Genomic DNA, 23,045 nt, shown 5'->3' on the forward strand with positions numbered 1-23,045 from the left:
GCTATTATGAATTTATTTAGCTATCTGAGATATTACAGGAAATTAATTTCCAATTCAAAATACGTAAAGCATTTACGCAATTTAGAGATTTAATTAACTAATTATAATATATTGTAAATAATGAATTAATTACAATTTATTGTAAATTGTAAATAATGAATTAATTAATTCATACTTAATTTTACTCATAATTAATTTATAAATTTTGTATAGATATATAAGATTTCATAACTAGACGAAATGTCATCTTAATATTAATGATAAATAAAATTTGTAAATCATGAGTACACAATGATGAGCAACTTTTCGACGACAATGTGCCGCGAAAGTTTTAAAGCGAACCTTTGCGTTGCTATTGTTTCACAGTTGCCAGGTAGATAATCCACAGCTTTGTTTTAAATGTCACTTGGCACCCATATCGCAAGGAAAAAAAAATATTTTCACAACATCACTAGTGCGGAATAATTCGTAAACGGACGATCATAAGTGCTAATCACAGAATGTAGGAGAATTGAAGAAGCATAAATAAACTTTATCAGCAGGCGTAAGGCGTATATATCGATGAATATTACAGAACACTGAGTGCACTTAAACGCCTGACGTGTTACATGCAAGATAAAGATAAGAAATATAGGACAGCACATAATGTTCGGCCTACCAAGAACAATATATCGCACATGTATATCGTGTATGTACATATTTCGATATTATAAAAAATATCTTGAAAAAGATATTTTTGAAAAAGAGTTCAGTTACTTTCTCTCTTTCCCGCTATCGCTAATTAAGCCGTTTCACACGCAGTAGAGAAGCATAGTTATTCAGCCATTAGATACGAAGGATAGACGAAGCATCGAAAAAAGTACGATGTGAGAGTGTTTCATATCAACTGGCTGTGCCAATTACCTAATGCTGCCGGCGAGTCGCCATCCACGCCGATCCTTTCGGTGTTATCAAACATGCTTATGAACGGGCTGTCGTCCTCGTACGGGGCTGTCGCCCACTTTTTGCCTCTCACCCCCACAAACATCCCCCGTAACTCCCATCGTGGATTTTTCTTACCGCGCATCTCAAAATATCGGAAGGGCGATCGCTTTTCGACCTGGCACGAGGCTAGAGCGTTTCTTCTATCGCCCGCTCCTGCTCGGGGGAAATAGAACGTGGGCCAGTGTGACCATATCGAACTCAGTATCGCGCGGACGGTAGGCAAAAGAAGAAAACAAAAATTGCCCGTCACATTTCACTATACAAAGTTTATTCGGCGAAACACGTGAACAATAAGATAAATATTTGAGAAAGCCTTCGTTCTCTGCGTCCTTTGCATTGGAGATGGACTCGATCGATTCGACTCGTCTGTCTAGTCGTATACGAGAGGTATTCGAAAAGCGCCGGGTTATTTCACAAAATATTCTCGAGTGCGCGATAAAAACGAAAGAAAACATTTCTCAGTCGTAACATAGTTAATTAAATAAGATGGAAGATTTAACCGATTTGTTTTCTTCAGCAATTTCCATCATAAAATTTATGTATGCAAATATTTTTCAATTAGTTATCGAGTAATTAACGTTTCCAGCTTTTTAAAAACCTCTCGTGTAAAAAGAAAAATTTCTGATAAGCTTTCTTTTTCAATAATTTTTATGTAATAATTTATATAAAAGTAATTTGATTTTACATTGTAGATAAATATTTGAGATAAATGGTTTAACCAGTAATTCTTTTACAAGTTATCGACGATCACAAAGCTTTTAAAATTATTTGACAAGCAATTCAGAAGTTTCTCTTCTTCTTAATAATTGAACCGTATGTAAATAAGATTGATTACCTTGATATCCGTTTGATGATCGAATTCCAAAGTTTGCCTCAGATCCAAATCGCTCTCCCGTGTTCCTTTTCCCTCTCATGCCTTGAAAACCCATTGGTGCCCTTTTGTCCGAATCTTTCTTGCCTCTCATTCCCTGAAAACCCATTGGTGCTCTCTTGTCAAAATCCAGAGGGTCTGCATAGTAATCTATGTAATTTTCAAAGCCGTCCTTTTTACCTCTCATGCCCTAAAAAAATTAGTAAGTAAAAGATAAGATTATTAAATAGAGGTAAAAGATTATTAAATCAATTCAACTTGTTAAATAATTAATTACACAAGCGAAATTATTTTTTGGCATAGGTGGTCAATTGCGGGTACACCTATTCCATTATTTATTTCTTTGTTTATTTTTTCATATGCTCAATAACATGCTAATTTACACATTTTTATCTTTCTTCAGAAATCTGTTGGATTTGCCAAAACTAATTGAACGTACTTGAAAACCCATAATGGCTCGTTTTTCGAGTTCCTCTATCTCGTCGTATAGCGTCTTTTTGCCTCTCATTCCCTGAAATCCCATGGGAGCTCTTTTTTCCCATTCTGCCGGGAACTCTTGTTTCTTTCCGCGCATACCTTGGAAACCCATCGCGAGAAGTCTCTTTTCGTAACTTTGCGGATCAAAAATGTAACCTTTTGTCCCCCTCATATTCTGAAAGCCGATCGCAGCCCTCTTTTCCATTTCGCTCAATACCTATTTGTATATTTTAACAGATTTTATTTAAACAAGACGGATAAAGCGTTATATTTTAATTAAATAAAAAATTGCCGATTGAAAAAAGATTATTTAAAATACTTAAACGATCGAAAATATAAATTGGGAAATACAAATAAAATACGATTAAAGTGTGAAATTTATGAATATAAATTATTTTAGCATTCTAAACTTTTTATTAAAAGAATTCAATCAACATCAAAGAATCGAATTTACCTCCTCCAGTGATTTCTTTCCCCTCATTCCTTGAAATCCCATAGGTGCTCGTTTTTCGTAATCGTCATGAAAATAGGAATCTTCGAAATCAGGTATAAAGTAATCCTTCTTCCCTCTCATGCCTTGAAAACCCATTGGCGCCCGTTTGTCAAACTCGTCCTGCAGAGGATTGTCCTCAATGTCCGGCATATCTAAAGTCTTTTTACCGCGCATACCCTACGCAATAATTAAAATTTTTCGTAAATAATTCATGGAAAAATGTGAGACTCTTGCCTTTCACTTTTTCTACGATAAAGAGAATACTTTACCTGGAAACCCAGTAAAGCTCTTTTGGACAGTTCGCTATCTTCCGAAGATGTGGGAACGAGATCCTTTTTCCCGCGCATCCCTTGGAATCCCATTGGCGCTCGTTTAGCGGACGCGGCATCGCTGGAGGACGATTCTTCGGCAAACGACGAATTAATCCAGACCGCCAGAAAAAGTACCGAGCAGAAAAGCATTCTGAAACGTAACGTAGAAAAACAATCAGCATATCTAAAAAAAATATTTGTCTCGTTGAAGCTCTCTTTCTTTGGCATTTCTACTTCGAGAAGCGCAACTCAAACGCGCACGTCTTCCAAGCTTCCGTATGCAGTACGTGCTCAAGTTATCGTTCCACCGTTCTCATTGTTGCATCCCGGCATGTATGTAGGTACACGAAAGACAAGATACATGCCGAAGTAATTTATCGAGGCAAGTAACCACATTTGATTGTTCATTAGCAACCTAGCCAAGACTAACAATCAGTCGGATACAGCTGTCAGATGCTCAAGTGACATTCAATCAAATCAAACTCAATCCAATCCAATTTCAATCACATGATTGTTAAAGCCTTAAATGCGACAAGAAACGCGAACAGGTTCATTGCATTTGAAGCAATAAATTCTAGTAGGCTCTAAATGAAAGATCGAAATTCTTAATAAAAAACCTAATAAGGCATAAAAATTGTATAAGGCGTGATTGCACATCCACTGGCGTCAGTGCACATTCAATTCATTAAACACAAAATTATAAAGTGAATCAATTAATACGAAATGTTTCGATCTGTATTAAATCCTCTTCAACATCATTTCCACTGAAGAGCACCCAATGTGGATCGAACATTTCGTATTAATTGATCCAATGGAATTCTCTACTTAATAAATTAAATGCGCATTGATATAATAACCGCCCTTTTAATTAATCGTTTATTAAAAATTTTGAGAATATGTAATGACGGTAACAATTTTACTTATTAAGTATGTAAAAACGATTTCATAAAAAGAAATTATTTCTAAGCTGTTAAAAGAGAAAAACTATAAACTATAAACTATAAGCTATAAACTATAAACTATAAACTATAAGAAACAAGTAATAAAAATCCTTTTTTCTTCGCATTGATCAATTGTGATTTCTGCGTACATACAAATAAAAATTTTTCGCTGCATAAGAAAAACATAAGAAAGCTTAAAACACCCTCTTCATATAAAATATTACGTTATGCGGAGAAAAATGTACAGTAGACGAAAATATTGCGGAGAGATAATATTCGCGCAAGATAGAACGTGCAAAATAAAAGCGGATACTGAAGATTTAGGAAGCGGCGAAAACGCTTTCGCAAAGAAAACCTGCGTGTTGCATAAAAGAAGCATCTTAAAGGATGCATAGGGAGCAACGTTAAAAGGAATGTTGAATCGAAACTTGCGAGATAGTGTCTATTAATTCGAAAAGAAATGCACGCCTTTTGAAGATAATTGAATACTTAAGTTTATGAATTGAAAGCACTCGGCGCCGATGCCGAACGTAAATACAACGAATGGAGCGGCGCTCGTGTAATTTTCTCTTCTTACCGTGCCTCTCAACAGATTATTCAATTTTACACCGGTGTAAAAGTGCCGCTACTCTTCAAAGCGGAGATCGATTAAACAATGTATTAACTGCGACGATTTTTAAAGACAATAAAAAATAGAAGAGACAACAAGAGAAATATTATAAAAGCCACAGCGCGGATGTAAAAGCGCAAAATAAACGCTTCTTTATTATCAGAAGATATAAAGTAATTAAACGTTTCGGCTCAATTTCGAGTCGTTTTCGGTCTTATAAAATTGTAATCGGCAAGGAGTTTTGGAAAAGAAATCTTAGTTCGCGTGGACTATCTCTGCTAATCTATTAACATATCTGCGCGGATTGCCGAGAACTTCGAAGAGATAATTCACGTAGACTTGAAGTTTCCTGTCATTTCTAAACTCTCGGCAACTGGTCAATCTGCACGGATTTGGCAATAGATTATCGCAGATAGTCCGCGTGGATTAGAATTTCTCCATTATAATTAGCGAATGGAAGGCTCGCCTTTCTCAAAGCATTCACTCCAAAGTGCCACAGCGAGAACAAAGAATATCAATAAGCGGCCACCGAGAAAATGGAAAAGAAAAAAAATAGAAAATTCCAATTATTTTAATCGAGGACGGGTTTTAAATTCTTATATTAAAATGCTTGCGCAGGCTTATTGACATTTTTCTCCGAGAACGAGCGGAAACATTAATATATATCAATCGATTGTTTGTCGCTATTAAATCTTATAGCACAATAATATGTGCTTTTCTTTGACTGAATTGTATGCAAATTGTGCCACATACACAATAGAACTCTATTTGCTTTCGCAGTGCAGTAGAATAATTCTCCTTTATACGCATATAATAAAAACATTACTGCTTTGCGGTTATTGCCACTATCCTTTAAATCGGAAATGTAATAATCCATAATATTCTCAAGTGCACACACACACACACGCGCGCGCACACACACACGCGCACACACACACACACACACACACAGAGTTTTCATGATTATTAAATTTTGCACTTCATACATCTTGTTAGAATTTCTACATTTTTCCTCTTTTGAGATACGCCTGATTAAGTTTAATTAAGCAAACCAAGCAAATTAATTATGTCTGTAGTACTTTATTTATTCTTTAATTAATATGATGAACTAATTATTTTTATTCAAGAGAAAAAAAGAGTAGAGAACGCTTAAAAGTTGGAAATTACTTAAGCATTTTGAAAGAAAAAATAGCACATTTTCAATAAATTACACAGCGCAATAATTTTGACGAGCATTTTTTAGAAAAGTTCTTGCAATTTTTTGCAATAATCGAAATAACACGAAATAAAAAGCAAGAAACTTTTTTACGCTAATTTTTATTGCAGATTTAAACATGTGCAAATGCTTGAAAATTTTTTTGGAAATTCCTGTTTTTATTATAATGCACATTTAAAGTATACAGGAAAGTGTATATGTATCATTATATATTTATATAAAACATTTATATAAAACCGAAGTAATTTAGAATTTTCGAGGTTTCGAACGAAATAATGCTCCAATTTTATTTGATAGATTTTTTGAAATTTTATTTTTACTAATAATCGAAATCTCATATTTTATCACTATTTTACGCGAATATAAAAGAAAGATAAATTGATAATGGTTTGTATACGATTTATGTGATGATATGTAACAGATCTGAGCACTATGTAGTAAAATCAAATCATAAACTCCATCGAAAACTGAAAGAACGAGTTGTTTTTTTGTTATCCTTGTATTCTCCCTTGCGGCCTGTATATTACTCGTCGCCGCATTGTGAGGCGTTGATCGATTTCAGTTTAATACGCTTCCATTCAGCGCGATTCAATATCGTGCGTAGACACGTGATATTGAAATGATATATGTACACCGTAAACGTATAAATAAATAGATACTTTTCAGCCCATCACAAATCAAGATCTTACATGAAATCCACCAAATATTATCAAAAAACTGTGCAAAGTGTAGAATTATATCTTAGAAATCTTGCTAAACATCGGATCTAACATAAGCAAGTAGTTGATTGCGCAGCCGATGGTTCCAAAAGCAAAATATTAACTCTATCGATGAGGCTCTTTCTGATTTACAAAAGACGTGATTTATTATAGCCCTTCTGGCTTTTCGATTATTATCACTCTTGAATATAATAGCCCTAAGACAACAATGTACGAATGTGTCAGATAAAACATCACCATAAGTGTACGCCAGCTCGAATATCAGAAATGAGAAAATCCTCGAATGAGAGGAATAAATTTTTTTTATGGCAAAGAAAAATATTACACAAGATATCTGATTTTAATGATATTTCAGAAAGTACTTGGGACATGAAAAAATTATTTTAAATAAACATCTTTCAATCCGAGGCGGACACGTGATAGTAATATTGATCTATCGTAGGTAAATATCGGAGATGTTTATAGAATATCTTTAACATCGCAAGCAAATTTTCGGTGAATCTCACGCCGCACGAAAGTGAAAGCACTGAAAGCTTTCAATCGTGGACTTTAAAGGAGTAAACGTGTAGGACAAGCTTGCTTAGAACGATTACACGAGTGACCGATCGCGGCGGCGAGGAATAGGCCATCAGCACTCTCTCACATATTCGCCACCCTCCGCCTCCGCCCCTTTCTCTCTTATCACACCGCTACTTTCCTCATCTTGTCTACCCGTGGCATGACTACCCGTTGTTCTTGGCGTCTCTGCCCCCTTGTCGAGCTAGAATTCTCGCTCCGTTTACTTTGCGCGACAAAGAGGCTGACCTCGACAGTTTGCAACGTGCGCGCATTACTACGTCCCACGTTGTCAAGACGTCGTTTTTTATATGGCACTCGACTCTAGGAGGCATAAAATTAAAATAATTTTTCATTTTTAATGCGATCGATGTTCCCTGTGCTTTCACCGATTGTCTTTTCTTTTTTCTTTTTGTCACGATAATCACGATTCCAATAACACTTTGAAACCAACAAAATAATTTAATAATTGCTTTTAATTACTTTTTTTAGAACTAATAGAAAAAACGCTCTTCTTTTCATTTTAATCTATTTAGGTATTTATATTTTTCGTGTAGAAAGCCACAGGTACAAACACGAAGCTTGTTGTATCGCATATTTACGAAACAAGAATGTTTGAAAAAACTTCGAGCTATAATGAATGAAAGCTATAAAGAAAGAAGACTCGACACAGAATATTTTCTCTCAAGATACGAGACGATAGAACACGTCTTCACCTGTCGCATACGATCGAGAGAGAGAGAGAGAGAGAGAGAGAGAGAGAGAGAGAGAAAGGAAGAAAGAGAGATTCAATCACTTTAATCGCCCAATGTTCAATCGCCCAATATTCAATTATCAAACATTAAATTCCCTTTACTTATCTACGCGATAATTTCGCAAAGAAAAAGATAAAAAAAAAACCGATTCCCCAAAACAAAATGCACAAAATGTCTGGTGAATATCAGGATGGGTATAATGGTAAAAGTAAAGGCCATCCGTAATTCCGGCGACGTGGGCAGAAATCCCAGAGGAAGTAACACAAGATTGATTGCAGGTGCGAGAAAGGTGCGCGAAACGAGTCGGAACTATGGTCAGCTGTTTTTGCAATCAAACCAACCGGGGCGTACTCATTTGACGCACGGTCGGTGCTCACTCCTCGGCGTCATGCTGCTCGATTACCTGCGCTTTATTTTCAAGGGAATAAAACAAACGGTTTGCTCTTCATTTTCAGAATGTTGGATCTTTTTGCGCGATATAATATATTACATTAATGTATCCTATGATATATCTAGCTACTTTATATTTAAGCTAGCTATTTTATATTTAATATATTCATATATGGTTATTATTTCAATTTTTGTATGTCATTGACCAATTTGTCAAAATATTTAAACGGCAATAAATTACACAAGTGTTGCTTTACCTCATATTGCAGTGAAAAGGTGACCGAAATAGCTGTATTGAAGATTATGCGCGGATTATGTGCACATATTATTGCATGTAAATTTTGTAATTCAAACTAGCGCCGCGACTAACACTTATTCTATAAAAGGCTCCATTATTACATGAAACCTGAGCTATTATGTTTAATATTGTGCATGATAAATTGAGCAAACCGTATATACAAGTATGTTAGATATGCGACATATTAGATTAGAATAATGCATGTTTTGTCATTGCACGCGGCTATTGTACGAGCCGACAATAATATAATGACATATTAATAGCTGTGGCTAATACCAGTGTTAACCTTTAGTATTCCGATGGGGGATTATAAATGATATTGCGTGGTGAATTCTCGCAAATGACAGAGAAGGTGCTAATCCTTGAGAAAACAGATCCAACATTCTGTGTAATATGCACAAGTGTTGCGTTTACGTTTGTTAATTTGAAATTGGAACAACTTTATCATTTGACATTTTCCGACATTAATATTCTACGCAAATAATTCTATAAATTCTTAAGAAATTCTTAAGTAAAATAAATATGCACAATTTCATTTGTGAAATATTTAACTCTTGTTAAATTTATAAGTCTGTCGTTGCGGACAGTAAATAACTCTTAAAGCTTTGATTAAAGAAGCACGAACGAGAAACTTTAACAAAAATATAATTAAATGTAATGTGGGTAGAAGTCAGAAATATTGTCGAGCACACACATTTGAGAAAGCTTTCGATACTTCGAGAGCAAAGGCAATGTTACTTCCGATTAGAACGAAATTGGCGCTTTTCTAGCAAGAAGCTTCCTGCTGCGATTAGACGTGACTGTTTGTTTTGTTTCGCAATGATGAAACATTGATTCTGAGATCCTCGATAAGATACATGCGATAGTGCCGGAAACTCACCAGTCGGAAACTAGCGTATCCGATCGGAAACTGTGTAGGTTACGTGATAGCTGTCCGTTCAATCAAGAGAGATATCCATTTTTCAAGAGGTTACAACATGCTGATTATTATTTGATGCAATTGTTGTATAATGACAATTGCAAATTCAATAACAATAGTTTTTTTATTATGCTTTTATTTTTCTGTAAAGTAAGTGGAAAAATTTTAAATTGATTAAATTCTTATTGATTTAACTTCATAATGGTGTCTATACACTATCGATAGCAAAAATAAATACGATATCGATATCGCATAAATTGAATATCCAATTTAATTTCTTATCTTTGCTCTTTCGCTAAATTTTCTGTTTATAATAATATGGTTAAGTTTGTAACTCATTCACCATTTAGCGTCTTCCATAAACCGAAGAGAAAAACATCAAAGGATAATTCAAATATATTCACGTAAAATCATACTTTTATAATTTCACACGAATTTTTCATATTTGTTTATATTTGTTGGATATGTCATAATGAGATAAAAAGCAGCAATAATAGCCGTATTTTTTCAGTACAGCCAAATTTGGTAAGTCGAGCAATTGTATTTCGAAAGCGTCTAAATTGCGAATAATTTCTGAGAGTGGTGACTTCGATAATAAAACTGCTAAAATTCTACAAATACAAAGAAATGAAGATTCATACAGGAGCAAATTAAAGGTTATTCTATCCGCTGCAATTTGTTCGTAATGTTCTTTCCAATATGTCGTTTTATTATTAAACAAACTTTAATAACTTTTAATAACTGTATCGATAAAATCTCTTCCAAAAGATACAAGCATATTAAGGTTCAACTCCTAACTAAAATAATTTATCGTAGATCAAATTTAATTAATTTTCTGTTTAACACACTTGTTAGAAAGTTTCTGTGTTGAAACCTAATATAATCGATGTTACTTCTTAGTCTGTTGCCGTACTTTATAACTTTGACGGCAAATTTTCGGTTAAAATGTTTTGTTTTACTTTTAATGAAGGCAGATATGTTCTGTCACAAAAATATAAATTTGTAATAGATAAAAAAATATTAAAATATTTTATTTTTGATATTTTATTTTCTATAAAAATGGAACGTTTCGACGTAAAAAAATGGACGGTAACGGTTGAAAATATTAATCTGAACTTTTAATTAATAATATTAAAACGATATACATTTAGCATTTTACTTTAATTATTCGCTTCTCGTATTATTCATAAGAAGGATATCCGGTATATGTGACGCAAGTCTCGTTGGATACACCAGTAAATTCATTCATATGAAAAGCAGAAAAAATGGTAAAGCTTGTCAATGCGAAAAAAATTTTTTATAGCTTGCGGGTAGCATTTCGTCGTGGAGCGAAAATGCGTTGACGGATTCAAAAGTTGCAACGACAGCTGAGCAATCGATAGAAAGGTTGTCGAGGAACTTTAAATAGAATTCCTACGACAGAACGCCGCCGTGTCGCGATTTCTACGTGGTGACAGCGCACTTTGCGCGTACAATAAGAGGGCCTTTAAGCTTTCGGATTCAATGACGCTCAGAGTGTTTCTCACAATTGTGAGGATAAAAAAAATTACGAAGTCCGTTTGCCGAGAACTTGTTCTTCCGTAATAAAAACTAAACAAACTTAACTCGCCTTCTGTTTTTATAATCACATTATTAAAAGAGATTTAGTAGCAAAAAGAACTTCCTCATAAAGAATAAAGTACGATTCATAAAGTATCCCAGATTTAATAGCTATTCTTTCAATAATATCGGAGATTTTAAAGCGAGAGTAAATTTTTGTTAATTTATGTTAATATCAGAAACGTACATTGTACAGATTACAGCGAGCGAATATTGGAAAGACGCGTATCGTAATCAGTGGTTGTTAGCGTTACAAGGAATTGTATTAATAATCGTAATTCTTACTATGGGAGCATGGATTGAACACGAGTGTAAAGTTGTCGTGGATGACAATCCTGTGGCAACGTGGCGCTTAGCTATCAAGCGATTGCAAGAAACCATCATTGATGTAGGAACAAAATTACGGTATTACGTCAAATTACAATTATTATAAAGTAGAATCAAAATTTACATTTAATTAAAACAGTATTTAGAAATTTAATTTTTAATAATTGTACAACACATTAATGTTAAATTATTGCAGACCATGTTATGATGTCGAAACGGATACTCCGCAAAAGAGAAGAGCGAGCGTCTTGAGGCGAAGACGCATTTTTGTAAATGGATGACCTAATATGCTTGTAAGATAAAGTAAAAATAAATATTTTATCCTTGCTTGTCATACTTTTATAATATCCTACTGCAAAATATCAAAAAGAATAATAAAAATAAAAAAAGTATTACAAATACTTTACTTGCAAATAAAAGAAGGTATTTAAGTTCTATAAAAATTTTTTTTATTTTTATTATATATATAATACGAATAATTTAAATAAATTAAAATTTTAATGAAACAAATTGCTATTTTCTTGAACTTTCTGCTTTGTCGTCTTCATGATTAACATCCTTACAGAAATAATTATCGTAATAATAAAGTAACATTATAAGAAATATAAATCAACGAGCACGTTGCGCCTGCACAGTGATCCATCATACCATTTAAAATCCTATAATCCAATAAATAAATAAAATATTTTTTATAAAAATTATTTTTCAAATATATATAAAAAATGCAAAATTGTTATTACTGTCAAATATTAAAAAATTACTTCTAATGGATTTTTCCATAATAACAAGCGTGTAATAAAATAACATTAATATTAGTTTAACAGACTCCTTTCTAGTTACGGACTTTAAATTGCATTTTACATATTTTTCCTCAAACTTCTTAGTCAATTAGAAAATTTATATTATCTATTTGAATAAAAACAAATTTATTCAGCTGTCTGTTTGTATTATATCTCAAATTATAAATTCCTGGAATATACAATTAGGAAATACTATGCCAATTAGAAAACCTCAAGAAGTGATGCGATGTGTTTCAATTTGCGATAGTTGATATTTGTGCAATTTTAATTAAAAATGAAGAGAAAACCCACTAATTATAAATTATGATTATGCTGATTATAAAAGGCCGCAAAACACACCAATTACAAAAGATAATTAATAATTAATGTATTCGACGGAGAATAGAAATTTTTAAACTTACTTTTCGGTGACATATCTGGGTTAATGCACGCAAATATATTCGAAAATATAGTAAAGCATTACCATTCCAGCGCACATTTTGATAATATCGTCACCCATGCTTTCTGTCTCGTGGAGTATATAATTCCATTTACTCGATGTTACAAATTGCTTAACAAATTACAAAGTTTTTTAATTTTATCTGCAACGCCAAGATATGCTCAGTTAGAATTTGGAATATTCTTTGTTTTTCGTCTCACAATTTTTCTATGCATGTATACCTGCATTAAAGTCCAAATATTTTTAAACCATTGTAACTAAATCAATGCCCCACTAAATAAAAATAAGTCAACAGTCCGTTAAATTAAATTAACATCTTTAAATAAAATGTAAAAATACTTCTTCGATTTTTTCTACGAGATAAATTTATTGACCAAAAATAACCCGACAAAAGCGATTTATATATATCTTATACATAAAATATGGCAATATACGACTGAAATGTTAACAGAGATTAGTGGTTTAATATTACTTTTAACGTGATATGCGAGACGTACAGTGCAGCTAATGTGAGTGACATTTATTTCCATTTACGAGTCATTTATTTATTACTGAAAATTATTTCTGTTAACTGTAAAACCGTGTAAAAAAAAGAACAACATTGAATATGGCGCACCGAATTGTATGCAGCGCTTATACAACAGGACGGATGCAAAATGTGTTACTAAAAGTTGCAGCTTTGTACTTTATACTGCATGTATTGACGTCTTAGCCGCTAAAATTACATCCAGCGTTTCTCTACCAGCATTCATAATAGAAGAGAAAAATTTACGACTTAAAAAAAAATTATGTTGTGGAATTAACATTTCTATTAATTTGTAACATTACTTGGAAAAGTATCCAAACACAAAAATTTTTAAATCACAAAAATTAGCTATATATTTTTATTATTTATAAAATTTATTACAAAGATATCTATTCATTTCTCATAATAAATTTTAGCTGTTAAGTAAAATACAGTAAAATTTGTCAAAAGCATATTTTCCATATTATTCGAGATAAAGCGGCTGTAGTCCTTCAGAGAGTGTGCATAAAGAGCGAGTATTAAAACATGGAAATTGCTATGTAACTCCGAAATTTGTCATTAAATTTAATGTAACAATTTCGAAATTGTGTGCATATTACTATGCAGCTGGTAATAATTTAAATTTAGTCTTTCTTTTAATACACTTTACAATTTAAAAACTCCATAAGCTAAAACACGAATATTCTTAGCTTAAAAGAGGTCTGTAAATTTTTATTGTTGTTGCTTTTCCGCGATAGTCATCTGATTAGTCATCTCGATGCGCGCTGTGCGTTATTTCATGTTGTTGAGCAGTTGTTATCGCGAAAGTTATATATTTCAACAGCTCATTTGACAGCTCTTGTCACATTTGACAGTTCTTGGTTAATGAGAAGATTTCTATAGTATAAGAGTAGTGTAGTTTTTTTTTTGTGAGATGTCTAGGACACTCTATTTTCGCCGTTCGTGTAAAATCTCAAATTATCGCCGTTCAAGAGACAATTAATCAATAATTTTTGTAACAATTCGTGAATCAATACAAAATACAATAGTTAAAGATTAATAAAAAACGTGTTTAACTCATATTTCTGATTTTTCTTTAAAAAAAACCTGCAGTGTGACTGTCAAACGGAATATTTATACTTTATACAAGCTTTTATGTACGTGATGAAAATATATGCAGTAAGCGTTAATTTTTCGCTGTCAATTTATAGCATTTTGAAACCCCAACGTGCGCGCATTTTCATGAATGAACGCGCGTAAGCTGCTACGCTATTACGCTACTACGATCAGCTGATCAACTGGCCAGCAGTAATAGAGTGAGAGTCATGTGGCTACCTCATCGGTCGGCTTCGCCGTTGATCAGAATCGCTCGCAATGAAACATCAATATAAATCTTAATATTTTCGCACAAAAAAATTGCAGCATATTAAAATAAATTTTATTTAAAAACTCTAATTTCTGATGAGTCCAGAATTGTTTATCTTGAATAACTGATTTGCGTGATATATCATTGATTAATTAAAAAGACAATTAATTTCAAATAATAAATTGAATAAAATTATTTTTCTGTAAAGCATAAAGAACGCGTATAACAGTCGTTGTCGCGTTGTTGTTGAATTTACAGATTCAAACGGCGTATGTATATGTATATGAATTTACCAGAAACATTTTTCAAACGGCATTTATTGTACAATATAAGTATATACGCCTTGCAGCTACAACGAGAGTTTTTAGACGGTATATGTATGCGCTTTCTATACTGAGAGATTTAATAAAGATTGCAATATTTCCAGGCGTATAATTACATTCAAAGGAAAAAGTATATAATTCGAGAATTAAAATGTATAAAAAGTCCGATGGTAAAAAAGATATTACTATATTTTTATATTACTGCTTTTTCATAAAATATCTATTTCTCGACTTTGTTATGAGAATCGAATATAAAAAAATTGCATGTTTCAAATTTAAATTTTGTGTTGCATATTCTTGCACTATCTAGAATATTCAAAAAGTCTTGTATTAAATTCAAATTTATATTGATCATAGTCAATCACGTTTCTATGCACATATTCACGACCGTACGATATCGAAAACGTCTGCAGAAAACATCAGTGGGATTGACGGGCCTTCAATCAGTCTAACCTTCTACTACTGCGGACTTTTGAGGTTTGCGAGCAAACACCAGCAGTGACATGTCGAGATACACCCAAATCGCGATGCAAAAAAACATGATACATTGCTCGTTGCATCATCAAAGAAATATTTAAACACACATTGCTATATCGAGGTTAAATCCTGATTCAACTTTGTCAAGGTGTCATTTTAAATATAAGTAATGTCGAAAGATGCAAACACTCTTGATGATAACGACAATCAGGAGGACATTCGGCGCCTTGAAAATTACGAGCAGCGCAGCAAGATCAATCATTTTGAGACTCTGAAGAACGAAGACATATTAAGATACATCAAGAACATTGAACAGAATTGTCGCCTCGAGGTGAGTAGCGGCGACGAGGATTATGCCGACACAAAAAGATCTAGCAACTGCAGTGTAAGGTGTTCAGGTACACGATTTCGATCATCGAAGAAAGGAAAATCTAGAGTGACGTCGGTAAGAAATAAAAACGTGACTTCCGCGGAAAAAAAGATAAAACGGTCCTCCGGTCGTAAAAAGAATGCTTCCAATTATTGCTGCTCGTCACGTAAATCTCGCTTCTGCAGCAATCCTGAGCTTACAATTCAAGAAAATCCTAGAAAAGATGTTGACACGTCCGCTACATTTACCTATCAATATCCAAAATCGTCAAGCAAACGAGATTTCTACAAGTATCGCGAATTTCCACCAAGATTCTACGGCTGGTATTCCAAACGAGATCGCAAAACGTGGCCGACGGTTACCGAAACGACCAGTCTTGAGATCGTGAAAGACAGATCTCAACGTGCCACTCTTGATTCCGGAATTAACGGATCGAGAACCATCGAGAGCAAGCCTGTGAAAGCTCGTACGTTTAAATCACTGCGCAGAAGAAACTTGGATAACTTGATTAATACCTATCCAGATATCGCACTTAAAACAAAGGAAAAAGATCTCTATTATCGTGTCCACGAACGGAAAGAAGATCCGCGGATGAAAGAATTAAAGGAGAAAAGTGATATCAGCAGCTTTTTAAATCAACCGCTTTATCCTGGCCAGGAAGGAGTTGATAAATTATCAGCGCGCTCCTATCAGACTTTGTTAAATAGCAGAGAATACAAAGGACTTATCTCCGCGTACCGCTATTCCACAAGTAGAGCCAGACAGCCGACTTCGTGGAGTCTGAGTTCACGATCCAACAGGTTGACGGCGAGGCGGCCGAATGCAAACTCGTTGTCGCGAGGGCAAATTTCACAAAGGGATGATGAAACGATGGGTCCTCCGCTAAAAGCATCCAGCCCCGTTATGAGAGCCCCGCCGGTCGATGAGAGTTACCAGCGGCCGCGAGAATCGAGATACAAGAACAACACTAATCAACGGCGACGAGAGCCGGCGAGTGTTTTAGGGGAACGAGAGTCGTCGTGTTGTCGCAGGCTCTTAACGGGATCCGAGAAGCTGTGCCAAGTGATACGCACTCGCGAAGGTAAGCAACTGCTCGGCTGTTGTTGCGAGGACGCCGAGCAGAACGAGACGGCGGACTGCGCGACGTATTGTCGTTGTCCGGAAAACGTGAACGATTCCCCTTGTGATTGCTGGATGCGCTGCGAGAGCGCATATCGACCTCGCGGAACGAGTAAACGGACGGACTACGCCGAAGGGGAAGCGGCACTTCGCGAAACGCTCTCCAAATCGCCGGGAAATAATATTAAAGATGAATCAGACTTCAATCTATCGGCTGAAGAAAATGTGCAGCTTAAAACCTCACGTGACTATCTTGCATTCGACAATTCTGACGTTTCCGACGATATCAGGACAAAAGACTATGGCGATAAGATCGAATTGGAAGATTTAGAGCCCCAGGTATCATTTCCGGATGATTGGACGTATCAAAGGCGCCGTTTAAACGAGCTCGCGCGGGAGTGTAAGAAATCGAGCAACGATTTAAAGAGAGAGACGCGGAGGGAGTTGCGGAAAAAGATTACCGGGGGATATCCTTCGGGCAAGGGATCGTCTATCGAGATAAAAACTGGCAAACTCGTGCCGAGGGATTTCACGAGGTACGACGTCGCAGAATCAACGTGTGAATGCAGAGAGCCCTTTCACGATTCTCCAGCGGCCTGCCTAACCGGTTCTTGTAGTTGCATTGGAAGTAACAATCGCGCGGAAAATAATGACAGCGATTCATCGGAAAGGGTAGCCTGTTGCTGTTCGTCAGCTCCTTTTTGCAACGACGAAGATCCGGTAAAGAAGCTCGAGACTTTCTGCGAGAGAGTAAAAGCGGTAAACCAGGACGCGTTCAAAACGTCGAGATCCACCTGTTGTAACGCGGCGAGGATCAACGCGCGACAATATTCTCACGGCGACAACAACGAACGAGATCCATCCGAGATCAGCGCTCAGATGAGAGGCGTACAAGCCGCAGGATCTATTAAAAAAGAATGGTTGGCGGATTCCACTCGTCTGAGAATCGGAAAGCCGAAGCACATTCGTGACAGAACGAATCTCGAGAAGATTCTCATTTATCCGCCGCGTGGGGACAACAGCCCGCCCTTGACGCTCTACAAAAAATCGTCGAATATAAACTGTCGCGTGAAGGGAGACGGCAACGCGGGATTTCGTTATAGCGTGACATACGTGCAAAAATTCGCGAGTCCGACGTGGATGCCCAGCCTCGCGCCGGAAATCCCATCGCGGGAAACAGACGTGGAATGCGACTGTTCCGCTGATTACGGCTGAGTCAGCGGTGAACCCGATCGATCTCCGTCCCTTCGAAGATGAATTTGCACAGAATGCAATCATGCAGAGCGATTGCGTTAACGGTACAGCGTGGATACGTTTTCGCGTCATTCGTAAATCTCACTTCACTTCCCCCGGCGGTCGCATGCACGAATCAAATTGATCAAGTGCAAAAAAGCTTGTCTTATAAAAGATAAAAGTTGTGGGATATAAGATAAAGCTTATTTTTTAACAATAAATTTCTCCGTTTTTGTAAAAATTGTTTCATACAAAATATAATCCAGGCAATAATAATTTAAAGAACAAACAGACGATATAGATTTTCAAATCTAAAATTGTATAGTTTTAATTTTAAAATTCCATACACGTTAACAACTTCATTATAATGACATTTTTGTATAAAAATATTTTTCTATTTCGAACGTTAAAGATGTATAAGTGACCCGAAATCGGCGTAGGTGTAACTTTAATAATTACAGCAGTCGACTATGTGCCCTTTCATTATAACAGATAACGTGAATGTTTGCAGACAAATGTATAATTATTTTTTCGTAGATAATTACAATTTTTGTATTTTTTATATCTATAGTACTTATATACTTACGTATTTTGAGAAAAGTATTAAGTTTAAAAACTTTTAATTTAAACACAATAAAAATATTAATAAAAATATCAATAATTGCAATAACTGTATCATTTTATTACGCATATAAGCGCATATAAAACAATTACGTTAAAATCCAGAAAATTAATAATATTATTGACATTTTACTAAATTCTATAAATATTTCATCATGTTGTTACTGGATTTTATAAATATTTTTTCACTCAATATTATTTTATTAAATTTGCATTTTGTTATTTACTGTAGTGTTCTTCATGTTCCATTTATTCTACATATGTTATTGAGATCTGTTTTATATCGGTTTTATACAAGTAGACTTGTAATGATAAAATTGTAACTTTATGTTTGTTATGTAATATGTATTTTAATAACATTATATAATCAGCAAAATATTTTCTTCACAAATATTAGTAAATTAAAAAATATCATATAAAACTTATAATATTTTTTATATAGAATATAATCTACATTAGATTTTTAGTTAAATTAATAATTTTTTTTCATTTTTTTAAGTTTAAGATGCTCAAAAAACATTTGTAGAAAACACATTCAACATGTATCTTTTTATATTTTTAAAAGAAAAATTTTAACATTTTGTTACGCAAAATGTGTATTATGCAAAACATTAATATATATACAAATTTTATTCCCACAAAGTAAAAAATCAAATGTTCGCTTGTAAAGTCTCTTTTATGTAGATCTTCTTACAAGCCCCTATGTAACTCCTCATCTCAAATACGACGAATAAGCAGATTTTAGCAACCTACGTTCTAAACTGAAATGAGATTTACTTATGCAGTACTACCGGGAGCGACGTACTATCTGTGAACAGCTCAGCAAGCAAATCGGACAGCTTTTTCAGCATGAATACGACACTTTAGAATAAATTACTTTTCTTGTTAACTGACCTTATAGACTCATGAAAGTGGCACAATGTCACCATTTTCCAATAAAATGACAATTAAACATAAAATTTGTTTTAAATTTCTCTTTTGATTTCGATAAATTTATGCATAGTTTCAATAAGCGCTGCTCTTTCTTCACAAAATATTTTCAGTTGTACAAAAAAATTTTTTGTGTTTAATTGGGAGAACTCATTATTATGCTGATTACTTAATAATAATCTCCAATTTATTTTATTAATTGTTGGATCAAAAGACTTTGTTAAAGAAACGAATCAACTCTTCTTTAATATTTAAGAAATCGAAAAATCTTGATAAAAAAATTCTTACTTTCCAAACAAAAAATATACTTTTATAAAATTATTTAAGTTATCATTATTAGATTTCCAGGGTAGTTATTTTCATGAACATGTATACAAATCGCTGTTTAATATAAAATTGAATAATAAGCAGAAGAATAATGCAGTCTTTTAATAAATAATTTATATATAATTATAAATTTATATGGTAATCTATGTCGTACGTTATGAAACAACTTAAGCAACAACTTGATCATAACAAGTAGTGTGCGCAGGTGTTTTCAAAGGGATCAGCTTACAAAGATATTAGCGAATTCTCTTGAGACAAGTTATGGATCGGTACTACTATCACGTCTAACAGATTTGTAATTTTGGAAAAAAGACCCAGAATATATCACGCAAAAATCTTTTGTTTTCAAAGTACTATTTAAACGCGAAATAAAATAAGCGAGAAAAAATTCACTGCTTAATGTACTTTGTGTTGAATGCTTTATAAGAACATTTTTTTAAGCATAAAGCGGATTGTCTAGAGGCAGCAATTTCAGACAGCTATTTTTATAAACATGCAAGTGTATCACGTAGAAACTTTTTCTCAAAGATATCTTTATATTTAAAATATAATATGCAAGAAAAAAAATTTATTGCTTGTTATACTTAAGTGAAATTTAATCTGTGCAATCTTTTACAATTTAATCGGAAACTTTTTGTTAATGAAGAATTTACTGACTTATCTCTTATATTGTCTTGTGCCGTCTCAGTATTGCTACTTTTGTTACAAGTGATTCAAAGTATTTGAACGTAAAAGCTAAATTCCTTTGGCCAATTCTGTCGAGCGTGACTTACCACAACCACACCAATAGCGCAAACCACTTTGAAGATTGTTTCTTGTCATCATCGGAAAGGGCAAAAGGATTTATACGCATATTGATTTTCAAATGCAAATACCAACGTGTTCCAATCTCGATTTTCTCCCCTCATTCTTTCTCTCGTGGTTCCGCACATAATGACGATTTTATAAAAGAAACATCGAAGCGAGACTAACGGCGGCGAGCATAAAAGAGTTATATCTTTAATCGCATCGAATATTTTTCGTCTATCGATAAACGAATGAACGTGCTTTTATGTACGTGTATTCAATTTCCAGCCTTTTAAAGGTAAACCATAGCTAAAACTACGTGCGGTCGTCCAGTTTTCATTGCATTTTTACGCAAAATTAATTTACTTTTATTGGAAAATTGCCCTTCTTAAAATAAAACTTAAAGATTGTTGTCTAACGTTAAAATTATTTTGCAAAACATATATAAAATACAATCATTTTTATTATGTCTTGTTTAAAAAAAATTGTGAAATAAATAATAGATGCATTGCATTCCACCACTTATATTTGATGTAAGACAATATAATTATTCTTTTAAAATAAATTTTAAACTTTTTCATTAATAAATATTATATGATTAATATAATATTTATATTCATAATCACTAACATATTTAATCATGTTAGCATGATTAACAGAATGATTTATCATCAATCTTAGAATATAGTGATAAACGACTTTAAATTCATGTCGCGCCACGATAAATTAGATCTCCGGCCATATGTCCGCATGTTGTGTGCTACAATTGTCCAGAAACTAGAGAAAAGGGTGAACCGTGATAAAATCGACAGTGACGGATACACGTGTACATGCACCAAGCAAAAAAAAACGAATAGTTGGACTGATTCTAAATCGTTGTTTACAGCGAAGGCTATATAGCTCACTTTAGATATCTCTGATAAAACCCACAAGAGAAAAGATAATAAAATTTTTTTACTAAAGAGAGAGTATTTTTTAGAAAAATCACGGTATCATGAATATATTCTCAATAAATATTTCAGCATTATAAGATATATTTGTAACCGGAATATGTTTTAGTTTACATTATTATTTTTCTCCACTGAAGTGTATTGAGGAAACAGTTTTCTTTGATTATGTAGTACACTTATAAATAAATAGACTTATTGTACGATAAAGTAATAAAAAAAGAGTATAAATTTTATGTACTGCAAGTACACCAACATCCATATGTTTTAGATAGTACGTACGTACATATATGTATCACGCTCATACTCGTTACATTTTTACACACATAAAAATTCAATTTAATTTTTTTATACATTTTTATTTAATTTTGATTCAAATACTATTAAAGCAATTTTTTTAACAATAATATTAAATAAAGAATAAAGTTATATGTCTATTTATATGCCTAAAATGTGATTTGCAGCAACTTTGACATTTTCAATCTTTATAATATAATTTTAAATTGTTTTGCCATTTTAGTTAGACAATAATCAACTTTATGTTGATCAGAGTTCATTCATAAAGCGAAATGCGAATATGGGACACCTTATATATATATATATATATATACGTGCCACACACGCTCTTCGTCGACAGGCGAAAACCTGTTGGTCCCCGTTATGTTTTTTTTTTAGCGTAAATGTTCTCTGCACTTTTCCTGTCGATAATAATTTGACATTTTTGTACGAAATTTTCTGAACGAGTTTTTGCTTTCAAATTATATATACATAATGCCTTTTCACACAATATCAATACTTATGTGTACGTGCGTAGAATCCTATTATCTCACTATTTTCACCTATGTTTGTTTCTTTCTCGCTCCTGATATTAAAACAAAATTGGTACACATAGAGTTATTTTTGCAATAACATGTCAATTTATAAAATAAAAATAGTAAATAAAAAAATTTAAATTTACTATAATAAAAATACCAAATATGCATAATAATATATAAGACAAATATAAGTTACTAAATAAATAGCCGCGGAAAATAAGTGAGGCAAATAAAAATTTACAAAAGTAAAAGAAAACTATAAATTAAAACAAGATATTAAAGACACGCGGAAATGAGCTGATTCGGAAATGAAATGACAGAAAATAGTACAATAATATTGGTGAATCTCGACAAACCGACCAACAACTGCAAGATCAACTGAATGCAACAAAAGCTATAAGACATTGTGGAAACTATGAACGAAAAATTACAAACTTTTCTCTCGGTTGCCTTGTAAAATCTTTCTCTTCAAGATACGTACATCTTACTGAATATATTGAGATAAAACAATATTTTTCAAGA

General features: G+C 33.5%; 2 protein-coding genes across 4 annotated transcripts in view; one reads left to right on the forward strand and one right to left on the reverse strand.

The window, feature by feature from the left end:
- The window catches only part of Tk (Tachykinin), a 49,707-nt gene that overhangs the window by 2,475 nt on the left and 24,187 nt on the right, over positions 1-23,045 (reverse strand). Inside the window, exons 2-6 of one of the 3 annotated variants that reach the window (XM_067353959.1) lie at positions 3,095-3,287; positions 2,787-3,002; positions 2,295-2,507; positions 1,820-2,045; positions 904-1,137 (exon numbers count right to left, since the gene is read on the reverse strand). In XM_067353959.1, the coding sequence (XP_067210060.1) occupies positions 904-1,137; positions 1,820-2,045; positions 2,295-2,507; positions 2,787-3,002; positions 3,095-3,286 (1,081 nt within the window). In that variant the 5' untranslated portion in view covers position 3,287. Of the gene's footprint in view, positions 1-903; positions 1,138-1,819; positions 2,046-2,294; positions 2,550-2,786; positions 3,003-3,094; positions 3,288-23,045 lie in introns of all 3 variants that reach the window. The other 2 variants (XM_012367699.2, XM_012367700.2) reach the window with 2 other exon arrangements.
- Positions 9,567-12,615, forward strand: LOC136999594 (uncharacterized). The gene is made up of 4 exons (XM_067353961.1): positions 9,567-9,943; positions 10,051-10,195; positions 11,335-11,543; positions 11,662-12,615. The coding sequence occupies exons 1-4, from the start codon at positions 9,858-9,860 to the stop codon at positions 11,744-11,746; spliced, it is 525 nt and encodes a 174-aa protein (XP_067210062.1). The 5' UTR covers positions 9,567-9,857; the 3' UTR covers positions 11,747-12,615.

This window comes from Linepithema humile, chromosome 4 (genome assembly GCF_040581485.1).
Source record: "Linepithema humile isolate Giens D197 chromosome 4, Lhum_UNIL_v1.0, whole genome shotgun sequence".
NCBI lineage: Eukaryota > Metazoa > Arthropoda > Insecta > Hymenoptera > Formicidae > Linepithema > Linepithema humile.

What these genes read in the sequence shown, in the direction of transcription:
- LOC136999594 (XM_067353961.1), top strand. Translation starts at nt 9,858, where the DNA reads ATGGTTAAGTTTGTAACTCATTCACCATTTAGCGTCTTCCATAAACCG. An exon ending in CATACAGGAGCAAATTAAAG is followed by an intron (nt 10,196 to 11,334) that starts GTTATTCTATCC and finishes TACATTGTACAG; the next exon opens with ATTACAGCGAGCGAATATTG. An exon ending in GATGTAGGAACAAAATTACG is followed by an intron (nt 11,544 to 11,661) that starts GTATTACGTCAA and finishes AAATTATTGCAG; the next exon opens with ACCATGTTATGATGTCGAAA.